The 22,007-nt window shown below is 52.9% G+C and overlaps 1 protein-coding gene across 1 annotated transcript; it reads left to right on the plus strand.

Annotated features, from left to right (window-relative positions):
- Positions 1-7,019, plus strand: CRYGS (crystallin gamma S). The gene is made up of 3 exons (XM_042024684.1): positions 1-377; positions 4,593-4,835; positions 6,690-7,019. Exons 1-3 carry the CDS (start codon positions 357-359, stop codon positions 6,960-6,962), a joined length of 537 nt encoding a protein of 178 aa, XP_041880618.1. The 5' UTR covers positions 1-356; the 3' UTR covers positions 6,963-7,019.
- The last annotated feature ends 14,988 nt before the right edge of the window (positions 7,020-22,007 follow it).

A 22,007-nucleotide genomic window follows, 5' to 3' on the forward strand; every position in this document is an offset into this window, starting at 1 on the left:
TTCTTGTTTAACAAGCTTGGAAGGCAGGGAGCGGCCAAATTACCCCCCCCGTCCTCCCAGACTTGGCAGGGGGCTGCGTGTTTTGAGTGCATTTGGCAGAGTTTTGGTGTTCTGACTCAGCAAATGGTAACAAAGGGAGGATGGCGAAGCCTTCCTTTATTCCATAATCCTGTTTGCTTTTCTGGAAATCGGCTATAGCCTCAGAATCACTGACTCAATTTTTGGATCCTATTCTCATGACAAAGCGGCTGTCTGGTTTAAAACAAGCCCGTTATAAAAAGGGCACCTCGGATCCTGGCTGTTTGTAACAGCTGCTGACGTTCCTCCGGCACAGGGGAGCTTGGCTGGAACGGAAAATGTCCAGAGCTGGAACCAAGGTAAGTTTATTTGCAGTGTATTCATGATTTTGGCTAAAAGTGCAGAATTTAGCAGGGATGAATTGTGGAGAAACTTTGTTTTCTTTGTTCTGCTGACAGCTTCCCCCTCTGTCAGCATGTGGGCAGGGGGAGATGCTTGAAATCCCTCCTCACATGGAAGGAAGCTGGAGCTGAGCCCTCCCAAGGCTTTTCCCAGATTTTGGCTGGTTCCTCTAGGTGTGGCTCTGCCAGAGGATGGAGTCAGGCGCAGTGACTGGTGAGGGGGCATTTTGAAATGATTCTAAATCAGCAGGATCTGATGCCTTGGAAATAGGGGGTGGAGGGGGCCGTGCCAGCAGGGAATCACTGCGCTTTCGGAGCGGAGCCTCACGGAAAGCTCTCTTGGAGCCTTGGGAGAGCCTGACTCTCAGCACCAGCAGAGCTGCCACATGCCTGTTCCATGGTGGAGCAGAGGGAGTGCTGCGACACGAGGGCTCCTGGGCAATGGCAGTAGCACCGAAGGGAATGGTGTTCCCTGAGGGATGCATACAGGATGCCCACAGGCCTTGGGATTCAGTGCAGTCGGCAGGGATGAACTGAAATTGGAGGAGGAGGTAGGTCGGGAAGCTCAGCTTCAGCTGGAGTGACATCCCAGGTGGGGATCCAGCTCCTCAGGCTTGGGTTTAGCAAAGCTGAGCTGGCTGGTCCCACAGAACTGCTGCCGGGACTGGGCAGGGAGAAACAGCTGGGGAAGGAAGGGAGGGCGAGGACTTGGGCCAGTGTCCCCTGTGGAATGTCAAACACCTGTTAGGAGGCTGTGGGAAGAGCTTGATCTGAGCTTTGCTTTTGGGCTGGATTCCCTTTTGCCTATGGAGACTGTAAGACCCAAGGGGGTTTGGAAGCCCAGTGGGTTTGGAGGCACTGGGCAATGCTGTGGACGATCTGCTCTTGGCTTTTCCGTGTCCTTTGGCTCTGTGGCTCTCAGTGGTTGGGCTGTTGGTCTGGGAAGCTGAGGAGGGTGTGCTGGTGGCTCCTGGATCCCAGGGGTGCACACTTTCTGTACCCGTGCCTAAAAAAGGTGCTGGGGAATTGCAACTGCTCCATCCTCAAGTCTCCTCTCAGCTTGGAAAGCCTTGAGCACATTCTGCCTTCCCCCTGCCAAAAGCCGTGTGCCCTTGGAGTGTGCTACGGGGAATTCACGGAGTATGTGCTGCTGAGGAGCAGCAGGATGGCCAGGAGGAGTTATCTCCTATTTCTCTTATGTTTAGCACATTCCAGGGAGAAGAAAAGGGCAAAGTAGGGAATTAAACACCATTTCTCACAACCCCAGCGAGCGATCTGCTCTGGAAAGGGATCACTGCTGACAGAAGAAGCACTACTGGATATTTTTTATGGGTTTTCTTCTAACTAAGCTGCTGTTGAAAAGAAATGTGTGATAACTCAGGTGAGGTGACCAAAGCAAGAGTTTTACAGTCCTGCAAGGAAGATCTGCTCTGGCAAATGTGGTGTGTGCCTGGAAATCCCCAAAAGGCAAGGTTTGGGCAGGGAGAGGTTAACAGGTGAGTGCTGGGAGCAGAGCTCCTGGAGGGTATAGCTGAAGGCAGGTGGTTTCCCTGCAAGTGAGAGGGGACAGAAACAAGGCTGCAAGTCTGGATTTGGAATCTGTAATTCACTTGTAGTTATTCTAGGGGTGAAAACATCAACCTGCTCTGTTGGTGCCTGAATCCATGCAGGAAAACTGGGAAGCGAAGGTTTGAAATGAGCTGAGGGTGTGTCTGAAGGGCCGTGCCGGACAGTGGGTGGGCAGGATCCCTTAAATTCTGGGATTAAACCAGGGAGCAGCACTTTGGTTGGACACCGGTCTGTAGGAACAGCCATATCCTTAATGTGCCTTTGGATTTCTTTGGCTTTGTGGTTTTGTAAGTATAGGGGAAATGCCTCCCTGGAAACATCAGGTAGCTTTGCCAGGCTCTGGTTTGGTTGTGTTAGGCTGGGTGGGGAAGGAACATCACTGAATCCCAGAATGGTTTGGGTTGGAAAGGATCTTAAAGCTCATCCAGTTCCACCCCCTTCCATGGGCAGGGACACCTTCCACTAGCCCAGGCTGCTCCAAGCCCCATCTAATCTGGCCTTGAACTCCTCCAAGGATCCCTCTGCCCAGAAAGCAGATCCACATTGGGCAGAGTTCATTATCAACCATGTTGGACACTCGCTGCGTGGACAGGAGCGGGACAGGATCAGAGCTTGGGGACAGAGGTTGGAGAGAGGGATCAGCCATCCCAGCAGAGGATAATGCTGAGCTGGGAAGAGATGAATCCCTGCAGAGGGTTTTCCAGGGTGCTGTGGCTTCCTTGACCAAGGGCTTCAAGAAGAGAGTGACTGGTGGTGTGTGACTGCCAAACCCAGCGAGCAGAGCTTTCGGTGTTGCCTTTGGGTCAGGCCAGCAGATTTTTTTGGGCGATACCTTTAGGGACAATGATCCAGAAGCAGGATCTGGAAAAGGCAGTGGGTTGTGGCCGGGAAGACCTGGCCACCGTGGTTAACTGCCCAAGAGTGGGAAAACAGGGACTGGGCACTTCAGCGCTCTCCTTTCACAGCCTTTATTCACTGCTGGAAAGGTCGGAGCGGTTCCCAGCTCTCCACTGCGTGAAGGTGGGAAGAGCTTGGTCAGGATTTTGGGGGACAGGTTATTTTGTGTGCACCGACTGCTTCGTGATGGCAGATCAGTCCTTGAAATTAAGGGGAAAATAGAATTATCCTAATAAATGTCCAGTAGCAGGCTGCAAAATCAAGAGCATGAATCCTCTGGCACGATCAGTCCGACTCCCCAGATCCCTTGGTCAGGCTGGTGGGACACACTGACCAACCAGCTCCAGCAAAAGTCCAGCTCATTTAATTTTTAGCACCAAACAAATGATTAAAAATAAAAAGTGAGTGACTTGTCCTGGATTTGGGTTGAAACACTGACAATGGATGATTTTTTAAGAGCAGGGAGGTTACGTCGATACCAGTAGCCACAGCGCTGTGGGTGAAGTACAGCAGATGGTGGTGGTGGTGGATATTAATAGCCCAACTATGGAAAAAACATGGGAAAAAATGGATTGTGGAACACTGCATGTTGGGTGTGGCCAGAAAGATTCTCTCTAGAGCTTCTCGTGTTGTAATCAAGATAGACACGATGGTGTGGGAATCCTTTTGGACAAGAGCATCTCTTGATGAGTAACTGTCACCTGGGAGGAGCTAAAAAGAAAGGACTGGTCTGGTCTAGGGCTTGGCAATATTTCCATGAAGGGATTTTTGAGGGAAACTGGGTCTCTTCTCCAGGGCTGGCTGGGTGGGTGATGCCTTGGGTGGGAGGAATGGGATTTGCTCATCAGCTCCCAAGATCATTTCAAGGCAGGTTGTGATCAAGCAGGGTAAAGTGCTTTGGGGTCAGCAGCCCGGCTGTAGAGCAGCTCTTGGGAAAGAAATGATCGTGGATTTGTCAGAGGTTTCATGAACTTGCAGCAACCAAGCCACAGATACAGTCCTTGGATATCCATAAAACTGCTACCCACCACATACGTGGAATGCTCTCTTAGTTTCTCCTGGCATGGGCAAATCTTGTGTGATGTCCAGCTTTGGGCAGTGAGTTTTGAGACAGGGAGTTTTGGGTTGTTCAAACGGGAACAAGGATGAGCTGGAAGACATGAGCCGGGAAGAAAGAGACTTCTCCACCCCTTTATCAGTAAAGATCTCGCTGCAAACACTTGGTAAGCCAATATAAAGGGAATCATGGAATCTTTAAGGCTGGAAAAACCCTCTAAAGGTGTCAAGTCCAACTGCTAAGCCGGCGCTGCTAGACCCACCCATGTGCCCAGAAATCTGCTTTGTACATTCCATTGACTTCTCGCAGCTCCCCAGCTGTAATTTAGGAACTCCTGATCTAGAGAAGGTGGGAGGGAATTGTTTTGATAGTGTTTTGCTGGAAAGAGGACAGGGACTTCTCCAAGGGAGTGTTGGGTTGGACTGGGACAGAACAAGGGTCTGGGAAGGGCAGAACACTGGTGGCAGCTGGAGGCACTGGGGCCAGACTGGTGAACTGACTGCAGCTGGTGCCGTTCCATGGCTGGGCTTGATGACTTCTGATATCTCGAGGGCTCTGCTTTCAGATATTTCCTGCTGTGGTGTGGCTGGAATACAGAGACATGTGCTGGATGAGGAACCTCCCCACTCTTCCCCCTCTGCTCGTTTCAGGTCACCTTCTACGAAGACAAGAACTTCCTCGGCCGTTACTACGAGTGCGACAACGACTGCCCCGATTTCCACACCTACCTGAGCCGCTGCAACTCCATCCGTGTGGATGGAGGCACCTGGGTGGCCTACGAGAGGCCCAACTATGCTGGGAACATGTACGTGCTGACCCACGGGGAGTATCCCGACTACCACCACTGGATGGGCCTCAACGACCGTCTGGGCTCCTGCAAGTACATCCAGATCGTAGGTGTCACCCCCCCCAGGGCGTGCTTGCACTTCCACCCATCGTGGGAGGGTTTCCCCCAGGCAAACACGGTGCCTGTCTTCCTGGGGAACCGCAGAGGGGGTGGCTGCTCCCACAGTCCCGCTCTGGGAATAGCAAGGTGTTTGGTGAGAGGACAAGGTGAACCTCTCCCGCTCTGGATTGCGGTGGGAAAAGGCCGATCCCTCTGAGTGTGGGTGGGTTTCCATAGGAACAGCAGTGTCGTTTCATCGGCGTGTTCCTTTAGGGATTTTGGTGTCCAGGCAGGTTGCTCCAAAGTTTGCCTCCTGCCTTTTCCCTGGTGTGTAACCGACTGATCCAACATGCTCAAGGCCTGTAACAGTGGGATGTAGACTTTGCAGGAACATTTGGAATGAGGGGCAGTTTCCTCTCTAGCAAGCCCGGACTCCCTTCTGAGACAGGGAACTGAATCTGTGTCACCAAACCCCTCTGGGCGTGGAGACACCAACCCCAGAGCAGCCCTGGAGTGCCCAGAAACGGGAGGGATGCCTGGAGCCCTCCTTGGCCATGCTTGGAGCAGCCTGGTGCCTCCTGGTATTAGGAGAGCACAGGAGGTGCGCTCATCCCCTCCTAACTGATGGTGGGGAGACAGGAACAGAGGGAAGGATCCTTTTGGGAAGCCTGTGGGGAGCAGCATCCTTTAAAACTGGGATTGTGGATGAAGAGCTGCTGCTGAGGTTTTGCCAGCAGTGGGGCAGACACTGGTGATCCGTGGGTTGCTGACTTGGAGCACGGCCATGAATTCCCACTGCATGGAGCAGATCTCACAGCTGACAACGCGTTTTGCCTTTCCACCTGGGAGTCTAACGCCCCTCTGAGCCTGTTCTGGCTTTGAGCTGGGTCTAAATCCCTTGGCACAGGGCAGGGAAAGTTTCCAGCGCGTTCAGAGCACTGATCTGGCTTAAGACATGGAGCCAGAACACGTGCGGCATGTAAGAGCAGCACAGCTTCCTCCACCAGGATGAAATGTGGGAGCCTTATCCTGCATATCCACCTGGTACCTGGCTTTCCCTCCTGCCCTGGGGAGACCCCAAGACCTCGTAGAGCTCGGCTGGGGCTGGCAAGGAGGGAGCGGGCTGGGGAGGAGGGGGAAGAGGTGTCCAGGCAGCTGCCGATTAAACGCTGCCGCGGTGCCTTCGGGCAAGGAGCGCTTCCAATCCCGGTGGGAAGCAGCGCTGCCTCTGCAGCAACACGGCCCCGCCGGGGTCAGCAGCTCATTAAACTCCTCTCCGCCCGGAGGAGCGGGGACTGGAGGGAGTCTGGCTCTCTGATGCTCATGTGGAGCAGCTGAGGGGTTCAAGCCCGCCCGGGATAGCGAGCCTGGCACTGCTGCCTCAGCCTTATCCCTGCCCTCCTCCCCACGGAGCTGCTCTGCTCCAGCTCGGTTCTTCTGTACCCTCTTCGCACGTGATGCTCTGTTAAAATTTACCCCAGCTGCTTCTCCCTGTGCTTTTGGGGGCTGACGTGAGATTTCAGCCCTGTCCTGGTGTGCTGGGGGTGGTTGGTACCTGATTTGAGTCTGGCTGTGCCCAGACTCTGCCCCCATGTCAGAGCTGGGACATGTCAGTGCCTCCATCCGATGCTCTGGTTACCAGTGAAGTCACCCAGAGCAGCTGTGGCTGCCCCACCCCTGGAAGTGTCCAAGGCCAGGTTGGACGGGGCTTGGAGCACCCTGGGACAGTGGGAGGTGTCCCTGCCCATGGCAGGGAGGTAGAACTGGATGATCTTTAAATCCCTTCCAACCCAAACCATTCCACGACTCTGTGATTTTTCTCTCCCCTTTTTTTTTTTTTTTTTTTTTTTTTTCCTTCTAGCCAAGCGGAGGCCGAGGCCACATCCAGGTGTTCGAGAAGGGAGATTTTGGCGGGCAGATGTTCGAAGCCACCGAAGACTGCCCCTCCATCATGGAGGAGTGGCACATGCGTGAGGTGCACGCCTGCAGGGTGCTGGAGGGCGTCTGGGTGTTCTACGAGCACCCCAACTACCGGGGCCGACAGTACGTGCTGCCCAAGGGGGAGTACCGCAAGCCCGTGGAGTGGGGCGCGGCCAGCCCCGCCGTCCAGTCCTTCCGCAGCATCTCCGAGTGAGCCAGCCCCGTGAGCGGGCCTGCCACACCCCCCCCAATAAAGCAACTGAGTCGCTCAGCTCCGCCTCGTCCTGCTTTATTCCCGGGATTTGCGTGCGGGTTGTCCTGCCTCGGGGGAGCTGGGGTGGAGCGGAGCCTTCTCGGAGCAAAACACCCCCCGCCAGCCCCAAGGGGCTCGTTGGCACCCCCTTCCCCATGCCCTGCCCTCTGTCGCACTGTTCCTTTAGGAAAAGGCTATCCCGAAGCTGGAGCTTGGCCATTCCGGTGGAGCAGTGGGACCAAATATCCCTGGATTCCAGTCTTGGGGGGTGGCTGTGGGTGGCTCTGTCTGTCATGTCCCTGTGGAGTCCCTGCCTGCTCTGTTGCTGCTCCGTGGTGGCTTGCGGGAAGGGATGAGGTTTCCATCAGCGCCATGCGTCCTCCTGGAGACCCTGAGCAGGCAGCAGGTGCCCTGTACTGGAGGAGTTTGTCCTTCTCGTGACGCACGGGGCAACAGGACTGGGAAAAAAGTGAAGATCCCAGATGGAGCAGGAGGGGGACAGCCATAATATCCATGGGGAATGCTGGGGGCCCTGGCAGCCCAGTGTGTCAGGTACAGGATGTCCCCTGTAGCTGTGAGCCAGGGGATTCAGCTGCCTAAACTGGGGCTGAGCACCACATGGAGCCAGGCTGCTGGAAGCAGGAGAGCAGGCTGGATGTGGGGCAGAGGCAGCAAATGCCTCTGGGAGCTGCCCTGCCATGGGAGGTGGCTGCTGAGTGATCCTGAAGGGCAGGAAGAGCTCCCTGGACACCGGAGGTGTGCAGGGAGCAGAGGGGACTCCCAGTTAGCCCAGTTTGCCACCAGGAACATCCCATTTTGCCCGATGCTGCCAGATGTCAGGCAGGTCCCAGGCACTCAGGAATAACTGATGGCTGGGCACTCTTCCCCTGGGAAGCCCGGGGACCTGCAGCCTGTTTGCGCTTGGAGCCGAGGGGCTTTGGGATGTGGAAGCAGAGCCCTCCCAGCCACGCTCCACAGGCTCTGCCCGTTGATGTATGAGGTTATTACGGAGCAGGGTAAGTGGTGCTCGTCAGGCCACAGAGCTGCCACCTCCCGGGAACGCTGCTGCTGCTGGGGAGTGGGAAGGAGCTGCCAAGAGGGGCAGCTCCAGCCCCCTGGACTTCCCCCAGCACAAAGCTGAGCTGAAGTCACCTTCCTCTTCTTCCTCTTCCTTCTTCTCCTTCCCCCTCTTCCTCCTCCTGCTGTTGCCCCTCTCCCTTAGCCCCGTGCCCCATTCCAGCCCTTCCCTGCAAAGGGTGATGCATCTTCACCCACTTCCATCCCTCCTCCGCTCCTCTCCATCACGGATCAGCAGGATGCAGATGATCCAGCAACACGCTTGGGTTTCACTGCATTTTCCCCCCATAATATTTCTCCAGGACCAACCTGCCCCCAGCTCCAGCTCCCCTTTCCCCCCTGGCTCCTGGCCAAGCTCTCTGAGGGCAGCAGCTTGAGCACAGCCTGGCTCCTGCTTTTTCTGACAGTGAGCCTGTTGCTGTCCCTGCTGCGGATGGAAAATCTCCACCCAGTGCATTTCCAGCCATCTCCCACCCTGATTTTGGGGAATGTCCCCCTGTCCCCATCCCGCATGCCCTGCACTGGGTGGGTTTGGGATGCTCCAGCTCTGTGGCTGCTGGTGTGCATCCACCCCGGAGCATTGGAGAAGCCAGACCTGGATCTTGTTTGCCCTCAAGGTGGTGTTCTCCCATGTCCTTCCCTTTCGCTGCTGATCTCCCCACTTTTAAAACCCAGTTATCCCAAGTCTTGCCCCCTTCTCCTCATCCTCAAGGCTCTTGCCCTTGGGTGAACGTTGTGTCCTCAACGTTTGCAACTGACACAAATAACAATAAACTGCTACTTGGGTGGTTTTTTTATCATTAGTTTTTATTTTATTGTTGTTCCAGATGACTTTTTCCATTGGGGGCTCCCTGGCCATGGCAGCACACGGAGCAGGGCGCCCGTGGAGATGAGCGGGGAGCGCAGCAATCCAAGCCCAGCCGTGCTGATGCCGGTTTTTCCTTGACAGCTAATTTCCATTTCCCAGTATCAGGGGGTCTGCTCCAGTAATTGGCATGCAGATTGTGTCCGGTGGGCCTGTTAGACACGAGCAGAGGCTCTGCTGCTTGGAATAAGCCAACCCCAGGCTGATGGATGGGGTGTAAGGAGGTCATGGGGAGAGAGAATATCCAGATGCCCACGTGCACACACACCTATGAAATTTCCCATTCCATGCCCTCCCCCATCCCTACTTTCTTTATTCAGCAAACTCTAATCTATCACATTTCATTGAGACAAATCCTGCTCCATTTCTCTCTCTTTCTCTTTTTCCCTCTAAGGGAAATGTGATGGAACCTGCTCCTGGATTTAATGAGAAGATGGTGCGGCGTAGCAGGAATTAAAGCGGTGCCATGCTTCATTAGCAGTTGGGGATCACACGGAGCAGGCCCAGATGTTAATTACACTTTGGGAATTAATTGGTATAAGGCATTCCTCTCCTCCATCGTCTGTAATCCGGTGGGTGTGTGAGGACTTCTGGAAGCAGAGACCTGCAGGGAGGTCTGTCTGTCCCCCCTCAACCTGCCCAGTGCCAGCCGTGACTGAGGGGCACTGGCTGGCTTGGAAATCTTGAAGTCATCTTCATTTCCATCCCCTTGGTGCCCAAGGACCTGCTGTAATTTTTCCCTCTTTTCCTTCCTGTGCCACTCTCCCCCAAAATTTTTCCCCAGCTGCTGCAGAAAGCAGGTCTGGATGGGATGGGGCAATGGTGGGAGGTGGCTCTGTGTTGAAGGAGGAAAGAACATCCCCTTTGGAGCTGGTCATCCCCAGTGGATTCCAGGACATCCTTGTTCTTTGTCCTGCTCCTTGGCCCTTCCAAGCTGCGGTGGCAGACAGGGGAGCCTCAATCTGCTGAAATCTCCCCAGTTCTCCGAGGCAAATGATCTCCAGTTTCTTCCCTTTTCCACCTTGACTTCAGCCTGATGAAAAGCAAAAGCTGCCAAAAAGCTGAGGGGGGGTTATTTTGCCAGAGGGCAGATATTATATGCTTGGAAATGAAGAATATTCCTCTGAATGCTGCCAATTTGTTCCTTTCCTGAGCTGGCTGGTGGTGGCCCAGTGTGGGTCATGGATGTCGCTGCGATGGACCAGCACATCTGTGGGATCTGGCCTGGAATTTGCTGCACAGCCCCAGTGGGACACTCAAACTCAGCTCTGACCTCCCCCAAATTGCTCCCCAAGGCCCTGCTGATGCTCCTTGGTCTCGAGGTATCAGCACCTTGATGCACCTTTGTTCTGCCACAAAGATCACTCCTGAATGAGAGCCACTGTCCCTCCCCTCCCATCCCTGGGAGGGCTCGAAAGGTGTGTGGATGTGGCACTTGGGGACATGTGGCAAACCAGAGCAATTCAAGGCCGCTTTGGTAGGAGTTAAAGAAAAACAATGTTTTCAAAACTCAAAAATTAATGGTTTTGGGGTTGGATGGAGAAAGAAGAGGAGGTGTTTAATCTTTTTGTTTGATCTGTCTTGATTTTTAGGTCTTGATTTTCGGTTTAGGGGTGGGCTTGGCAGTGCTGGGGGAACTCAGGGGACTTTTCCAACCTAAACAATTCTACGATTCTGTGATTTCACGATTCCATGATTCTGCAATTTGGTGATTCTATGATTCCAGGATTCTATGGTTTATGATTCTGTTCCTCCGTGATTCTGTGACTCAGGGCAGCGCTTCGTTGCCATCTGGTTCCCTTGGAGCCCTGCCACTTCAGATCCTGCATTTCCCACCGTCTCCTCACTGAATCCCAAGTCCCTGAATCAGGGATTCAGGCTCCACCTCAACCCCTGCCTGGGCAGTCTGGAGGTCCTCCCCAGTGACTGCAGCCCCCGCTTGCTTTGGTTTTGGCAAAAACTCTTCCCAGGTGTTGTTTTTTCCTCTGTTTCATATGCGACCCACCCTGTGCGTTCCCTGCTGGCCCCAGCTGAGCTGTGGCTACAGGATGCTCCTTCCAGCCTGATCTGAGCCTGTGGGGAAAGTCTGGCCCAAATCTGGGTGGGGATCTTTGGAGCTGGTTTGTATGTCTCACACACAGATGTTCTGGAGACTCCATCAGTGTCTGGCCACTGTCACACACGTCCTGTCACCCCGATGTGCCGGGCTGGCCGTGCCCGTGAGCGGTGCCGTGGGAGGGAGCTGCCTCTCCAGGATGCGTGTAGGGGCTTGAGGGATGGTGGCACCCGAATGGGGCTCTGAGATCCCCTAGAAGTGCAGAGGGAAAGGAGAGGAGAGGGCAGGAGAGCAGAGGAAGAGGGAGAGGGCACTTCCCAGGGCGCCATCCCTGCCTTTGCCAGAGCCCAGCAGAGGGCAATAGAAGCAAACGGAAGAGACGAGACCTTGCGAGGGATGCGCGACAGGAGCAGATTCCAAGGCAGAGCGACCTGGGAGCGGAGGGATGCGCAAGAGGATGTACGGGCAGAGGGATATGCGGGGAATGTGCGCCCGGAGCGCTGTGCAAGGGAGCAGGGCTGGGGGGATGCTGAAGGAGGTCGGAGCAAAACAGAGCAATTCAATGTTATTTTGGTAGGAGTTAAAGCAAACCGAAGCTTTCCTAACTCCTAAATTCATTGCTTTGGGGTTGGACGGAGAAGGAAAGGGAAATATTTAACCCTTTTGTTTAAACTTTCTGGATTTTAGGTCCGTTTTTACGAAAAGCGCTGCATGCCTGAGCACCTCCAGTGGATGATGCTGCGAGGAAAGGCTCTGAGAATTCCCAGCCCCGATTATGTTCCACCTGCAGGGACGGCAGGAGGGATGGGCTGGGGCTGGCCCTCCCCACGGGCTCCCTTCCTCCCTGCAGAGGCAAAACCACAGCAGGCTGTGGGGGGAAGCAGCAGGGAAGAGTTGGGAACAGCATCCCCTTCCACCGTCCTGCTGCTGGGCCAGAGCTTAGGCAGGAGCTTCCTCTCCTGCTCTGTTACTGCTCCCTGCATGCTCCTGCCTGGCTAGACAGGTATTCCCGGCTGGATTTCCTACATATCCAGGTCACCTCCCTATGGTTTCTTAGCTTTTTTTGCTGTCTGAACTCTTTGGAGTCCCCCAGGGATGTTTAACAAGGAAAGCTTTCCATGGCAGGAGCGTGATCCTACAGCTGCCCTCACAGCCGGGACAGGGCATCTGCAGAGACACAACGGGGAAGTCTCTCCTGGCACATTCCCGCTGGAGACCTGGTCTTTTTTGGGGGTGGGGGAACAACAATTATTTCAAAAGGAAGGGTGAAATCCCTGTGGCTGGGAGCTGCAGGTGGCAGGGAACATGCAGGATGCCCAGGAGGCCCGGACACCCCAGGAAGCAGCTGGGGGCGGTTCTTTGGGCAGAGCCCCACCACGGTGCTGCTGCTGCTGCGGGGCGCGACCTTAGGAAAAAAGGAGGTTTTTTGGGAGTCTGGGGTAGGCTTTTTGTTGAGCTGCTGCTGCTTGGAGAGAGCACAACTGGGCTCTGGTCTTAGAGGAGAAGAAGAAGTGTCGTCCCCACCTTCCTCTGCGGAGCCCCCCAGCCGCCTCATTAAACCTGTCCTTGCCGAGACGAGCGCGGCGCGATCTCCCCATCTCAGCATTATCTCCCGATCTGCCTCCTCTCCTGCCACGCTTCCAGATGCTCCTTATCTCCTCTCACCTTCCCAGAGAGCCAGCGTGCTGGGGGCAGGGCCGGCTGCCCACACTCCCCACCTGCGATCTCCCCGGCTCTTATCAGGCTCCGTGAGTCCTGATCGAGCCCCTGTCTCAAAGTCAAATGGATTTTGTGGCAGGGCGAGCGCGCCCAAGGTCGGGCGGTGGCGGGGAGGCTGCGGGGACCCCGCTCTCCCCGTGCGCCCCGCTCGAGCCCATTCCCCGGGTAGCGCCTCTCCCCATTTACTCTCCAACATTATCAATTACATTTGGATTATTATTCCTCACTGAAGCCCGAGTGAGCCGCAGACAGCTATTTCCTAATGGGGAAACGTTACAGGCAACTTATTAACGAACAATGCGTCATTAAGGGGGGAGAGCTTCAAAGGCTCCTAAATGCATTTCAAAGGACACAATGCGGAGCGGATCCTGCCGCCGCATATCTGGGGGACATGGGCGAAATTTGTGACAAGGAATAGACCGGGCCCAATGTAATTAACTAATTCTCGATCAAAGGGGTTTTAGAACTGAATGGTCAGGGAATTCAATTATGGGTTTCCTAATGAACCACTCTGTGCCAAGGCAGGGGGATGTTTTCTTCTGGCAAAGCAGGGCTGAGGATCAGGGCTAGGATTTCCAGGGAGGTTTGGAAGAGAAGCACCAGAGAGCTCCTCCCGGGTGGATTTGGCGCGGGGGAACGGAGATCGTGGAGTCATGGAATCCCAGAATGGTCTGGGTTGGAAGGGACCTTAAAACTCATCTCATTCCAACGTGCCGTGGGCAGGGGCACCTTCCACTAGGCTGGGTTGCAGCGAGCTCCGTCTGCCACCATCCCGGCTGTCCTTGATGGCCGTCTGTCCTGGACATGTCCCTGTGGTGGGACATGTTCGCCCTCCCTCTGAGTTTGGCCACATCCACAGCTCCTTGGAGCCAGAGCTGCTGGAAGGGGCTGTGGGATGCAGCAGGACAGCTGTGCCAGAGCTGGCATCTCCTGGTCCCCTCCCTGGAAAACCTGGGCAAGGGAGATTTCCTCCCCTGCTGCCTGAATCCAGCCTCTGGCAAAAATAGCGTGGTTTTCTGCTCATGAAAGGAGCATCTTCTAGTCCTCCACTAGTTTTCTCTTATTACAGAAAGTTGATTTGCTCACTTTACAAAGGGAAATGTATTATGAATTTCCCCTTCATTCTCCTCCTTTTTTTTTGCCCCGTTTAACAACCGATTTGTGTGTTGCATGAAAGTTACACAGTTCTTTAGATGCGTTTGCTATTTTATTTTCTTTCATTCAAAAATATGTCAGTAATCTTTTTGTTAACATGAAAGATAAAGGATTAGTAATGCAAGATGCAGTTTTCTTGTAACCTTCTTGAAAGCAGACTATAGTTTCTTATCTGGCTCTAACATTCATTTTCCTGAAATGAAAAAAAAAAAAAGAAGAAAAAGGACTTCTTAGAATGAAATAAACTATATTCGATTCAGACGAGCAGCGCCAGCAAAGGAATTTATTGCAGCTGGCAGAATGGAGCAGCTGCACTGAAGTCGTTCTGCCGCAGCACTGGGGACCTTCCCAAGGAGCAGCGCACACGGATCTTCGGGTGCCTGGGAAATGCTGCAGCGAGGAGAAACTGCTGTAGAATCATGGAATCGTGGAAAGGTTTAGTTTGGAAAAGGCCAGTGAGATCAGTGAGTCCAGCTGCTCCCCCAGCACTGCCCAGGCCACCTTTAACCCATGTCCTCAAGTGCCACATCCACACGGCTGTTAAATCCCTCCCAGGATGGGGACTCCACCACTGCCCTGGGCAGCTGTGCCAGGGCTGGACAGCCCTTTCCACAAAGAACCTTTCCCAATATCCAACCTGAACCTCCCTGTCGGGAGCTTTGGGGTTCAGTCTGGACAGGGCGTAGACGGGGACAGTGACGAGATCTCTATAGTCAGATCTTGGAACATGCGGTTTATTGCAAAGGGTGTGGGTACAGGGGCACTGCTTGGGGCTGCAGCTGGCAGCTCTGAGCAGGCCCAAGAGAGCAAGAGAGTAAGCGGGTAAGAGAGAGAGAGAGCGAGAGGAATGAGAGTGAAGAAGAAGTGATGAGAATAGAATGGAATGGTGAAGTCCTGGTTACAATACAATAAATCATCTTCTGTACTGAATATTCTAATTGTCACTAACCAATCTAATACAAGATACAAATCCTATAGCATTTACATACAGCCTATAGGAGTTCTTATATTACCACAGAGTGTTACATCTTAACTTCTAAAAACTACTCTTTGGACCCCTTCTGCTGAGCTAGTAGGGTCTGCTCTGACCCTTGGACCTGCCTGCAAGCAGAGGGTATTGTTCCATCAAGAGGGGATTACCTTCAGTTGGCCATACCATTGTTTTCCAGTTGTTCAGTAACTAAGACTTGGTATTTCAAAAGTGGCTTTCATTTCGATGTCGCCTGTAGTTTTCATATTCCCAAAATCTTTTGTCAGGCAACCATATTTATAAGGCTTTCCTGTTTCATCTTCCCCAACACTCCCCTGATTCAACTTGAAACTATTTCTTCTCGTCCTATCAAGAGCAAACCTTGTGTTGTCATCATGACTTCTCCCAAGGTATGCCTGTCCAGTTGACTTTGGCAGACACCACGTTTGCCTTGGGGACATCCAGGATGTCCCAGGCTGGAGATGGGCCACCATTTCCTGGGCTTGGTGCTCACTGCAGATGCACAGAGAAGCTGCCAGGGAAGCTGTGGCTGCCCCTGGATCCCTGGAAGTGTCCAAGGCCAGGTTGGATGGGGCTTGGAGCAGCCTGGAATAGTGGAAGGTGTCCCTGCCCATGGTAGGGGGTGGCACTGGATGAAATTGAAATCCCTCCCAACCCAAACCATTCCATGACTGTGATTCCACAATCTTCCACTCACGGCTCATGAGCAAACAGGGATTTGCAGGACTTCCAGCTCCTGGGAATTTATTTGAGCAGTGCTGGGTCTCCACGAGGTCCCACCTTGCATCACCTCGCCTGTCTCGGCTCCTGTTCTCCCTGCCAGCTGGGGACAGGACTCCTGCTTTGGGCTGTGCAGGCTGGTGGTGACAGCCAGGGAGGAAAGGACATGGAAAAACACCAAGGAGGGGAAAAAGAGACATGGGGACAGGGCGAGGGACTACCAGGGACCAGCAGGTGTTTGAGAAGAAAACAGCTTAATTTTCGTGCAATGGTTTGGGTTAGAAGGGACTTTAGAGATCATCTCACTCCGAATTTGATGGAGTTGATTTCTTTGTAGATGCAGAGGATGAAAGCAAACCCGGGGTGAGCAGGGTGCTGGTTTTCACAGCACCAACATCCTCCAGTCAGTAAAACCAGGACAGCAGACAGGGAATGCCGCAGCCCAGGAGGAGAGGGGATCCATGTGGGCAGACTGGGATGTCCCCCTGCCCTGCCCACCCTGCCTCTGTGCCAGCCAGCCTCTCCCAGCAGCCTGACAGCTCCTCAGGGGTTAAATCCTTCTACAAACTGCTGGATTTCTGTGGCAATCAGCTAATGGGTGCTCAGCATCTAAACAAGGCATTTCCCCCCCATCAGGTGGATTTGGTTATTATCGAGTTGGCCTGACAAGGAGCCAGCATTTACAACTTTGTTTATAACCTGGTTCGCGGGGAATATTTTGTTTGGCTCCAAAGAAACCTGATATTTTCTATTGCAGAGGGGAATGATGATTTCTGCCCCACACAACGTGGATTGCAGGGCTTAATAATTAAATAAAATAAAGAGAAGCATCATCCTGTGGGCTGGTATCTTCGCCTCCGGTGTTTCATGGGGCTCTTGTCCTGCGCTCACAGATCCGTGGTTTCATTTGAGGGAAAAGTGTGTTTTCATATCAAAGGAGCCCCCCTGCACTGACCCAGCCTTCCCTTCCCCCTCTCTGCCCTGGCACACATGTTATTTTAATATTTCATATATTTCATAAGCTTTTATGCTTCTAAAAGAGAAGTGAATTTGTGGAGAGTTGAGCTCTCCAGAGCTGTACTTCAGAGCTGGGAAGTAATTCAGGGTGAAGCCTGTATTAATCTCAGGTGAGAGAGATATTTAAATTCAGGCTACCAGTGTGAATATAAAATGGGGATCTCTTTACAAAAATTTCAAATTGTAATATGCAAAGCTTAAAGAAAAGAAACCCCAAGGGAACAGCTTTCTTCTAGAACATTTTGTTCCAACCATCATCTCTTTACCTTTATTTTTTTATTTAAAAAACCCTCCCTTTGCCATTTTGTATTTTTAAATTAAATCTTTCAGTTTTTAAAATGAAATTCTTTATTGCTGGGAGACGGTGATAGGGAAGGGGGGGCAGGATGTGAGTGCCTGGCTGTGAAAAATGGTGCATGGACCCAAATTTGAGCAGGCACAGAAGGAACAGTGACCAGTGGGAAAATCAATCCCTGTTTGGTTAGTCCAAGGAATGTGGGGCCACCTCCCCACCTGGGGGATGCTGCCTGAATCCTGTTTTTGGAGAGAAATCTCTGCTAGGAGGGAGGAGAGAGGCAGCACAACCACGTCCCTGCATCCTCCTCCGCCAGCACTGGAGAGCACTGGGATGAGCTGGTCCATCCCATCAGCCTTCTCCTTCTCCACAGATAAACTTCAGAACGGATTTGTGATCGATCCTGGCCAGTGGCCACATTTTCTGAGTGCATTTTGGTAGGATGGGGATCACCTGCAGGTGTCTGTGCCAGAATATCCCAAATCCCACGGCACCATTCCTGGGAGAGTCCCGTATTTGCATCCGTGGCAAACACCTCGGGCTGCAACGAGCTCCCAGGTCAGGAGAGCTGGTGATAGATGACATGCTATTATCAGCTCTGCCAATTAATTAAATTATACATTATGCTTATGAGGGTGATGTACCGAGCCACTCTAGATTAAGTGTCGCAATTAAGTCTTTAATTTCTATTTAATAAGTAAGTTATTATATGTTAATAAAAGATCAATTAGTTGCTAACAGAGCATTGATCCAGGTACAATGAGTGTGTCAGGGAAACATCAGGGCTGACATGGAAGGGGCTGGGGGATTTTGTGCATGACGTGTACAATTAGGATTTTAATAAAGACAAGCTGGAGTGGGCAGGGGGCATCCAAGTGGGCTTGGGATATTGCTCCATGTGTGAGACCTGGCTCTTCCCAGGCTGGCAGGGCTGGGACAGCCAGGACAGACCCAGAATTGTAGAATCTCAGAATGGTTTGGGTTGGGACCTTAAAACTCATCCTGTTCCACCCCCTGCCATGGGCAGGGACACCTTCCACTAACCCAGGTTGCACCAAGCCCTGTCCAACCTGGCCTGGAACACTTCCAGGGATGGGGCAGCCACCGCTTCTCTGGGCAACTATTTCCAGGTCCTCTCCACCCTAACAGCCAGGAATTCCTTCCCAAGATCCCATCCATCCCTGCCCTCTGGCAGTAGGAAGCCATTCCCTGTGTCCTGTCACTCCAGGCCCTTCTCCAAAGTCCCTCTCCAGCTCTCCTGGAGCCCCTCTAGGCCCTGGAAGGGACTCTGAGGTCTCCCTGGAGCCTTCTCTTCTCCAGGTGAACCCCCCCAGCTCTCTCTCCTGCAGTGTCAGTGACAGCGTGGGATGGACCCTCCAGGACCCCACGGAAGGACCTTCCACCAGAACAGTCTCCAAACCAGGAGTTTGTGCTGTTTGCTGCTCTATAATCTGTCCATCACGGCATCTTTCCCTGTGCACCTCCCGCCAGGACCCCCTTCCTCCCCGATCCCCATCCAAGCCCGCTCATTCCCACGGGTAAATTTTGGGAGAGCGAGGAGCGGTGGGGAGCCCGCGGCTGAGCTTCCAGCGGGAGAGGAGGGAAGCGCTGGGCTCCAGCGGCGCCAAGATTCCAGCTGAATATGGATGACATCATTATACGGGTGATCCTTTCAGCAACAGCGAGCCGGGTTTTAAAGCAGCGACCTACAGCATACAAATGATGGGTTTAAAGGAAATAAAAAAAGAGGTGATTTGAATAGCAGACATTTAGAGAAGAAAAGCTTTTCCACCCCCCCGACCCCCCCTTTTCCCATTTCTAATATCTTCCAAAGGGGCAGGCGCTGCGCATTCGAAAAGAAATTAAAACACTCCTCCTAAATACACTCCAGGCAGTAACAATGGCAAAGTTAAGAAGGTTACAAGACTTAGTTGTCCCAGCAACATGTCATCAAGTTGGAATGAGCAAGAAACACAGATAACAGGGAGAAAGAAGGGGGGGGGGGAAGGAGAGGAATAAAACCACAGGAGGAGAAATGCCAAGAGATTGAGGAAGAAAAGGGAAACCCCTTTTTATTTGCTCTTTCGTTAGGATGAATCTGATTTTATAGTCTCTAAAAGAGGCTAAAATATAATCTCCTTTTGTGTAATGTGTGTGTTAGGAAAATGTGTCTTCAGCAATTCTTCTGTACACTCCAGCAATAGTCAGAAAATTAGCAGGGATATTCAGGGTGGGCTACAAAGAAAAACAAACAGAAGACTTGCATTTCCAGCCTGAGCCGTCATTTAAGAGCGTTTCCAACTTTTTGTTCACCTTTTTCATGGTCCCTTATGGTTTGTCTCTGCTGCAGCAGCAGAGCTTGGGGTTTCCAAAGGAAGGCAAAGCAGAGGAGGAGGTTTGGGATGTGGCTGTAACTGGCTGGAGAGCCCAGGGCTCTCCTGGTTCTCCCAGCACTGAGGGTTTTTGTGCTCGGCGCTGTACGTGGGTGTAGGAAGAATGCAGGCGTGGTGCAACACCTGGCAGAGGACAGAGGAACGGAGGAGAAAGAGAAACGAGAGGCTCATCTGAGCCATAACCCCAAATCTGGTCACACATGGGCGAGTTATCCTTGTTCCAGGTGCCAACCTGGTGCTGAGGCTGTGTGGCACATCCACCCGAGCTGGCTTCCATACAGATGCAATCCCAAATGCCACAGGAGCCCACAGCTTTTGATGGACGTGTCTCCAAAGCCTCGTGGTGCTCACCAGTGCCCACCACTGCCAGGTGTGTTGGTTTTGGGCTCCCCAGAAGGACATGTGTTCGCTTCATGTCGGCATCTCCCCCTGGAAGTGTCCAAGGCCAGGTTGGACGGGGCTTGGAGCAACCTGGGATAGTGGGAGGTGTCCCTGCCCATGGCAGAGGGGGGGTGAGGTGGGCTTTGATGTCCCTTCCAACCCAAACCATTCCGTGATTCTCTGATTCCATGATATCGATGTTTGATTCCTGACTAGAGACACAAGGCAAAACTTTAATTAAAATAGGAATTAATCACTCAACCTGTGGTTGCTGCAGGAGGTTTGGGTGGTGCTTCCCCTGCTCCCAGACGGAGTGCACTGGAGAGGTTGGCAGCTCATTCGGTTCCAAGGGGATGATGACACTGGGAGAAATGGGGCTGAACTGGGAGAAACTTCAGCTGGCTGCAGTAATCAGTTCCTGATGGCAGAGCAGGGGGGCTGGGGAAGAGCCCCTCCACCATGCTCCAGACTCAGCCCTCCCCGGAGAGGAGCGCAGTTTGCGCTGACTTGGGGACCGAGGAGAGGATAAAACACCAGGATGAGTCCCTAAACTGGACTGAGTACCCCAATTCTATACACTACTTTTAAAAACCCTGACCCATCTTTTTTGTGTGTGTTACCCCAAAACTCACAGCACCCCCAAGTCCCTCAGTTACATCTGAAACCTCACGCTGTGACTCGGCTTGCCCCACGCTGAGATATTTTTGGTGCTTGCATGTGACATACAACCACCCAAAATGATACTGATCTCTGAAAACAATCTCTCCTCTCTCCTTCCCATCTGTTTCTTCCACAAATATTTATTTGTTGTGCCTTTTAAAAATTTTTTTAATTGTCTCTTGCTCTGGCTTCCTGTAGCGGATTATATTTAACAGCAAGTCTTGGTTTAGTTAATTGATGGGGAGCTTTGCCTGTGAGGATTCTGTAATCCTTGGCATTTTATCTTTGCAATAATTGCTGTGTTTGTGATTATTTCAAAGGACTCAGGGAAAGCAGACAACAAGAAAACAGCTCATCCACTCCTCTTTTGCAGCTTGTCCAGGCACCTGGGTGGGCTCCTCCTCTGCAAGATGTTCCCTGTGCAGCAGAGAAGGAAAACCAGGATGAGGACCTGGGGACCCAGAGCAGGGACAGCAGTGTCGTGAGATCACTGAGGGCCTTGGTGACACGGTGGCACTGAGGACTGGGAGTCATCTTTCATCATAAAAAGCTGCCTTTTTGGTAGAAAAGGTTTCATCAGGGTGTTGGTCTCTTCTCCCAGAGAAAAGTGACAGGACAAGAGGAATAGGCCTCAGGTTGCACCAGGGGAAGTTTGGATAGGTTAGTTGGGAAAAACTCGTCACCAGAAGTGTTGTCCAGCCCTGGCATACTAGCCCAGGGCAGTGGTGGAGTTCCTACCAGTCCTGGAGGGATTTAAAAGCCGTGTGGATGTGGCACTTGGGGACAGGGGTCAGCGGTGGCTTTGGCAGAGCTGAAGGAACAGTTGGACACGATGATCTCAGAGGGCTTTTCCAACTTTAGTGATTCCATGATTCAATGATTGATATCTTCCTGGCTTTGGGCCAGCTGTGAGCCCCTGTGGGCTTGGATCTAGAGGAGGGGATGGTGGGGACGTGCCGCATGGAGGACATGGGGTGCACAGCCACACTTGTGTTCACCGTGGGACTTGTGTTTGCTGTGGGATGTCAGGAATGGGGCCACGCTGGTGCTCACCAGGGAATGTTGGACATGAGGCCACACTGAGAGTGGTCTTGGGGCATTGGATGTGAGGCCAAACTGCAATTCACTGTGGGACCCTGGGCATGAAACCACGCTGGTGTTGTGTGATGCCATGTGTGAGGCCACAGTGATGCTGGCTGTGGGTGATCAGACATGAGGCCACGCTGGCATTTTCATGGGATGCTGGACATGAGACCACGCTGGTGTTGGCCACGGGACATTGGACATGAAGGCACAGTGGTGCTGGCAGTGGGACATTGAGGATGAAACCACGCTGGCGCTGGCCATAGCACATTGGACACAAGGCCACGTTGGTGTTGGCCACGGGACCTTGGACTCGAGTGTTGGGTGTGAGGCCACACCGGTGTTTGCTGTGAGACAACTGGACACAAGACCACATTGGTGTTGGCTGTGGGGTGCTGAGGATGAAACCACGCTGGCCATAAGGCCACACTGGTGCTGGCTGTGGGACACTGGACACAAGGCCACAGTGGCGGCCATGGGACACTGGGGATGAAACCACACTGGCACTGACCATGGGACATTGGCCACCAGGCCACAGTGGTGGCCATGGGACACTGGGGATGAAACCACACTGGTGCTGACCATGGGACATTG

Source organism: Corvus kubaryi, unplaced genomic scaffold, assembly GCF_017639235.1.
Source record: "Corvus kubaryi isolate FWS band 111438036 unplaced genomic scaffold, C.kubaryi_AGA036_p1.0 37264, whole genome shotgun sequence".
Taxonomy (NCBI): Eukaryota; Metazoa; Chordata; class Aves; order Passeriformes; family Corvidae; genus Corvus; species Corvus kubaryi.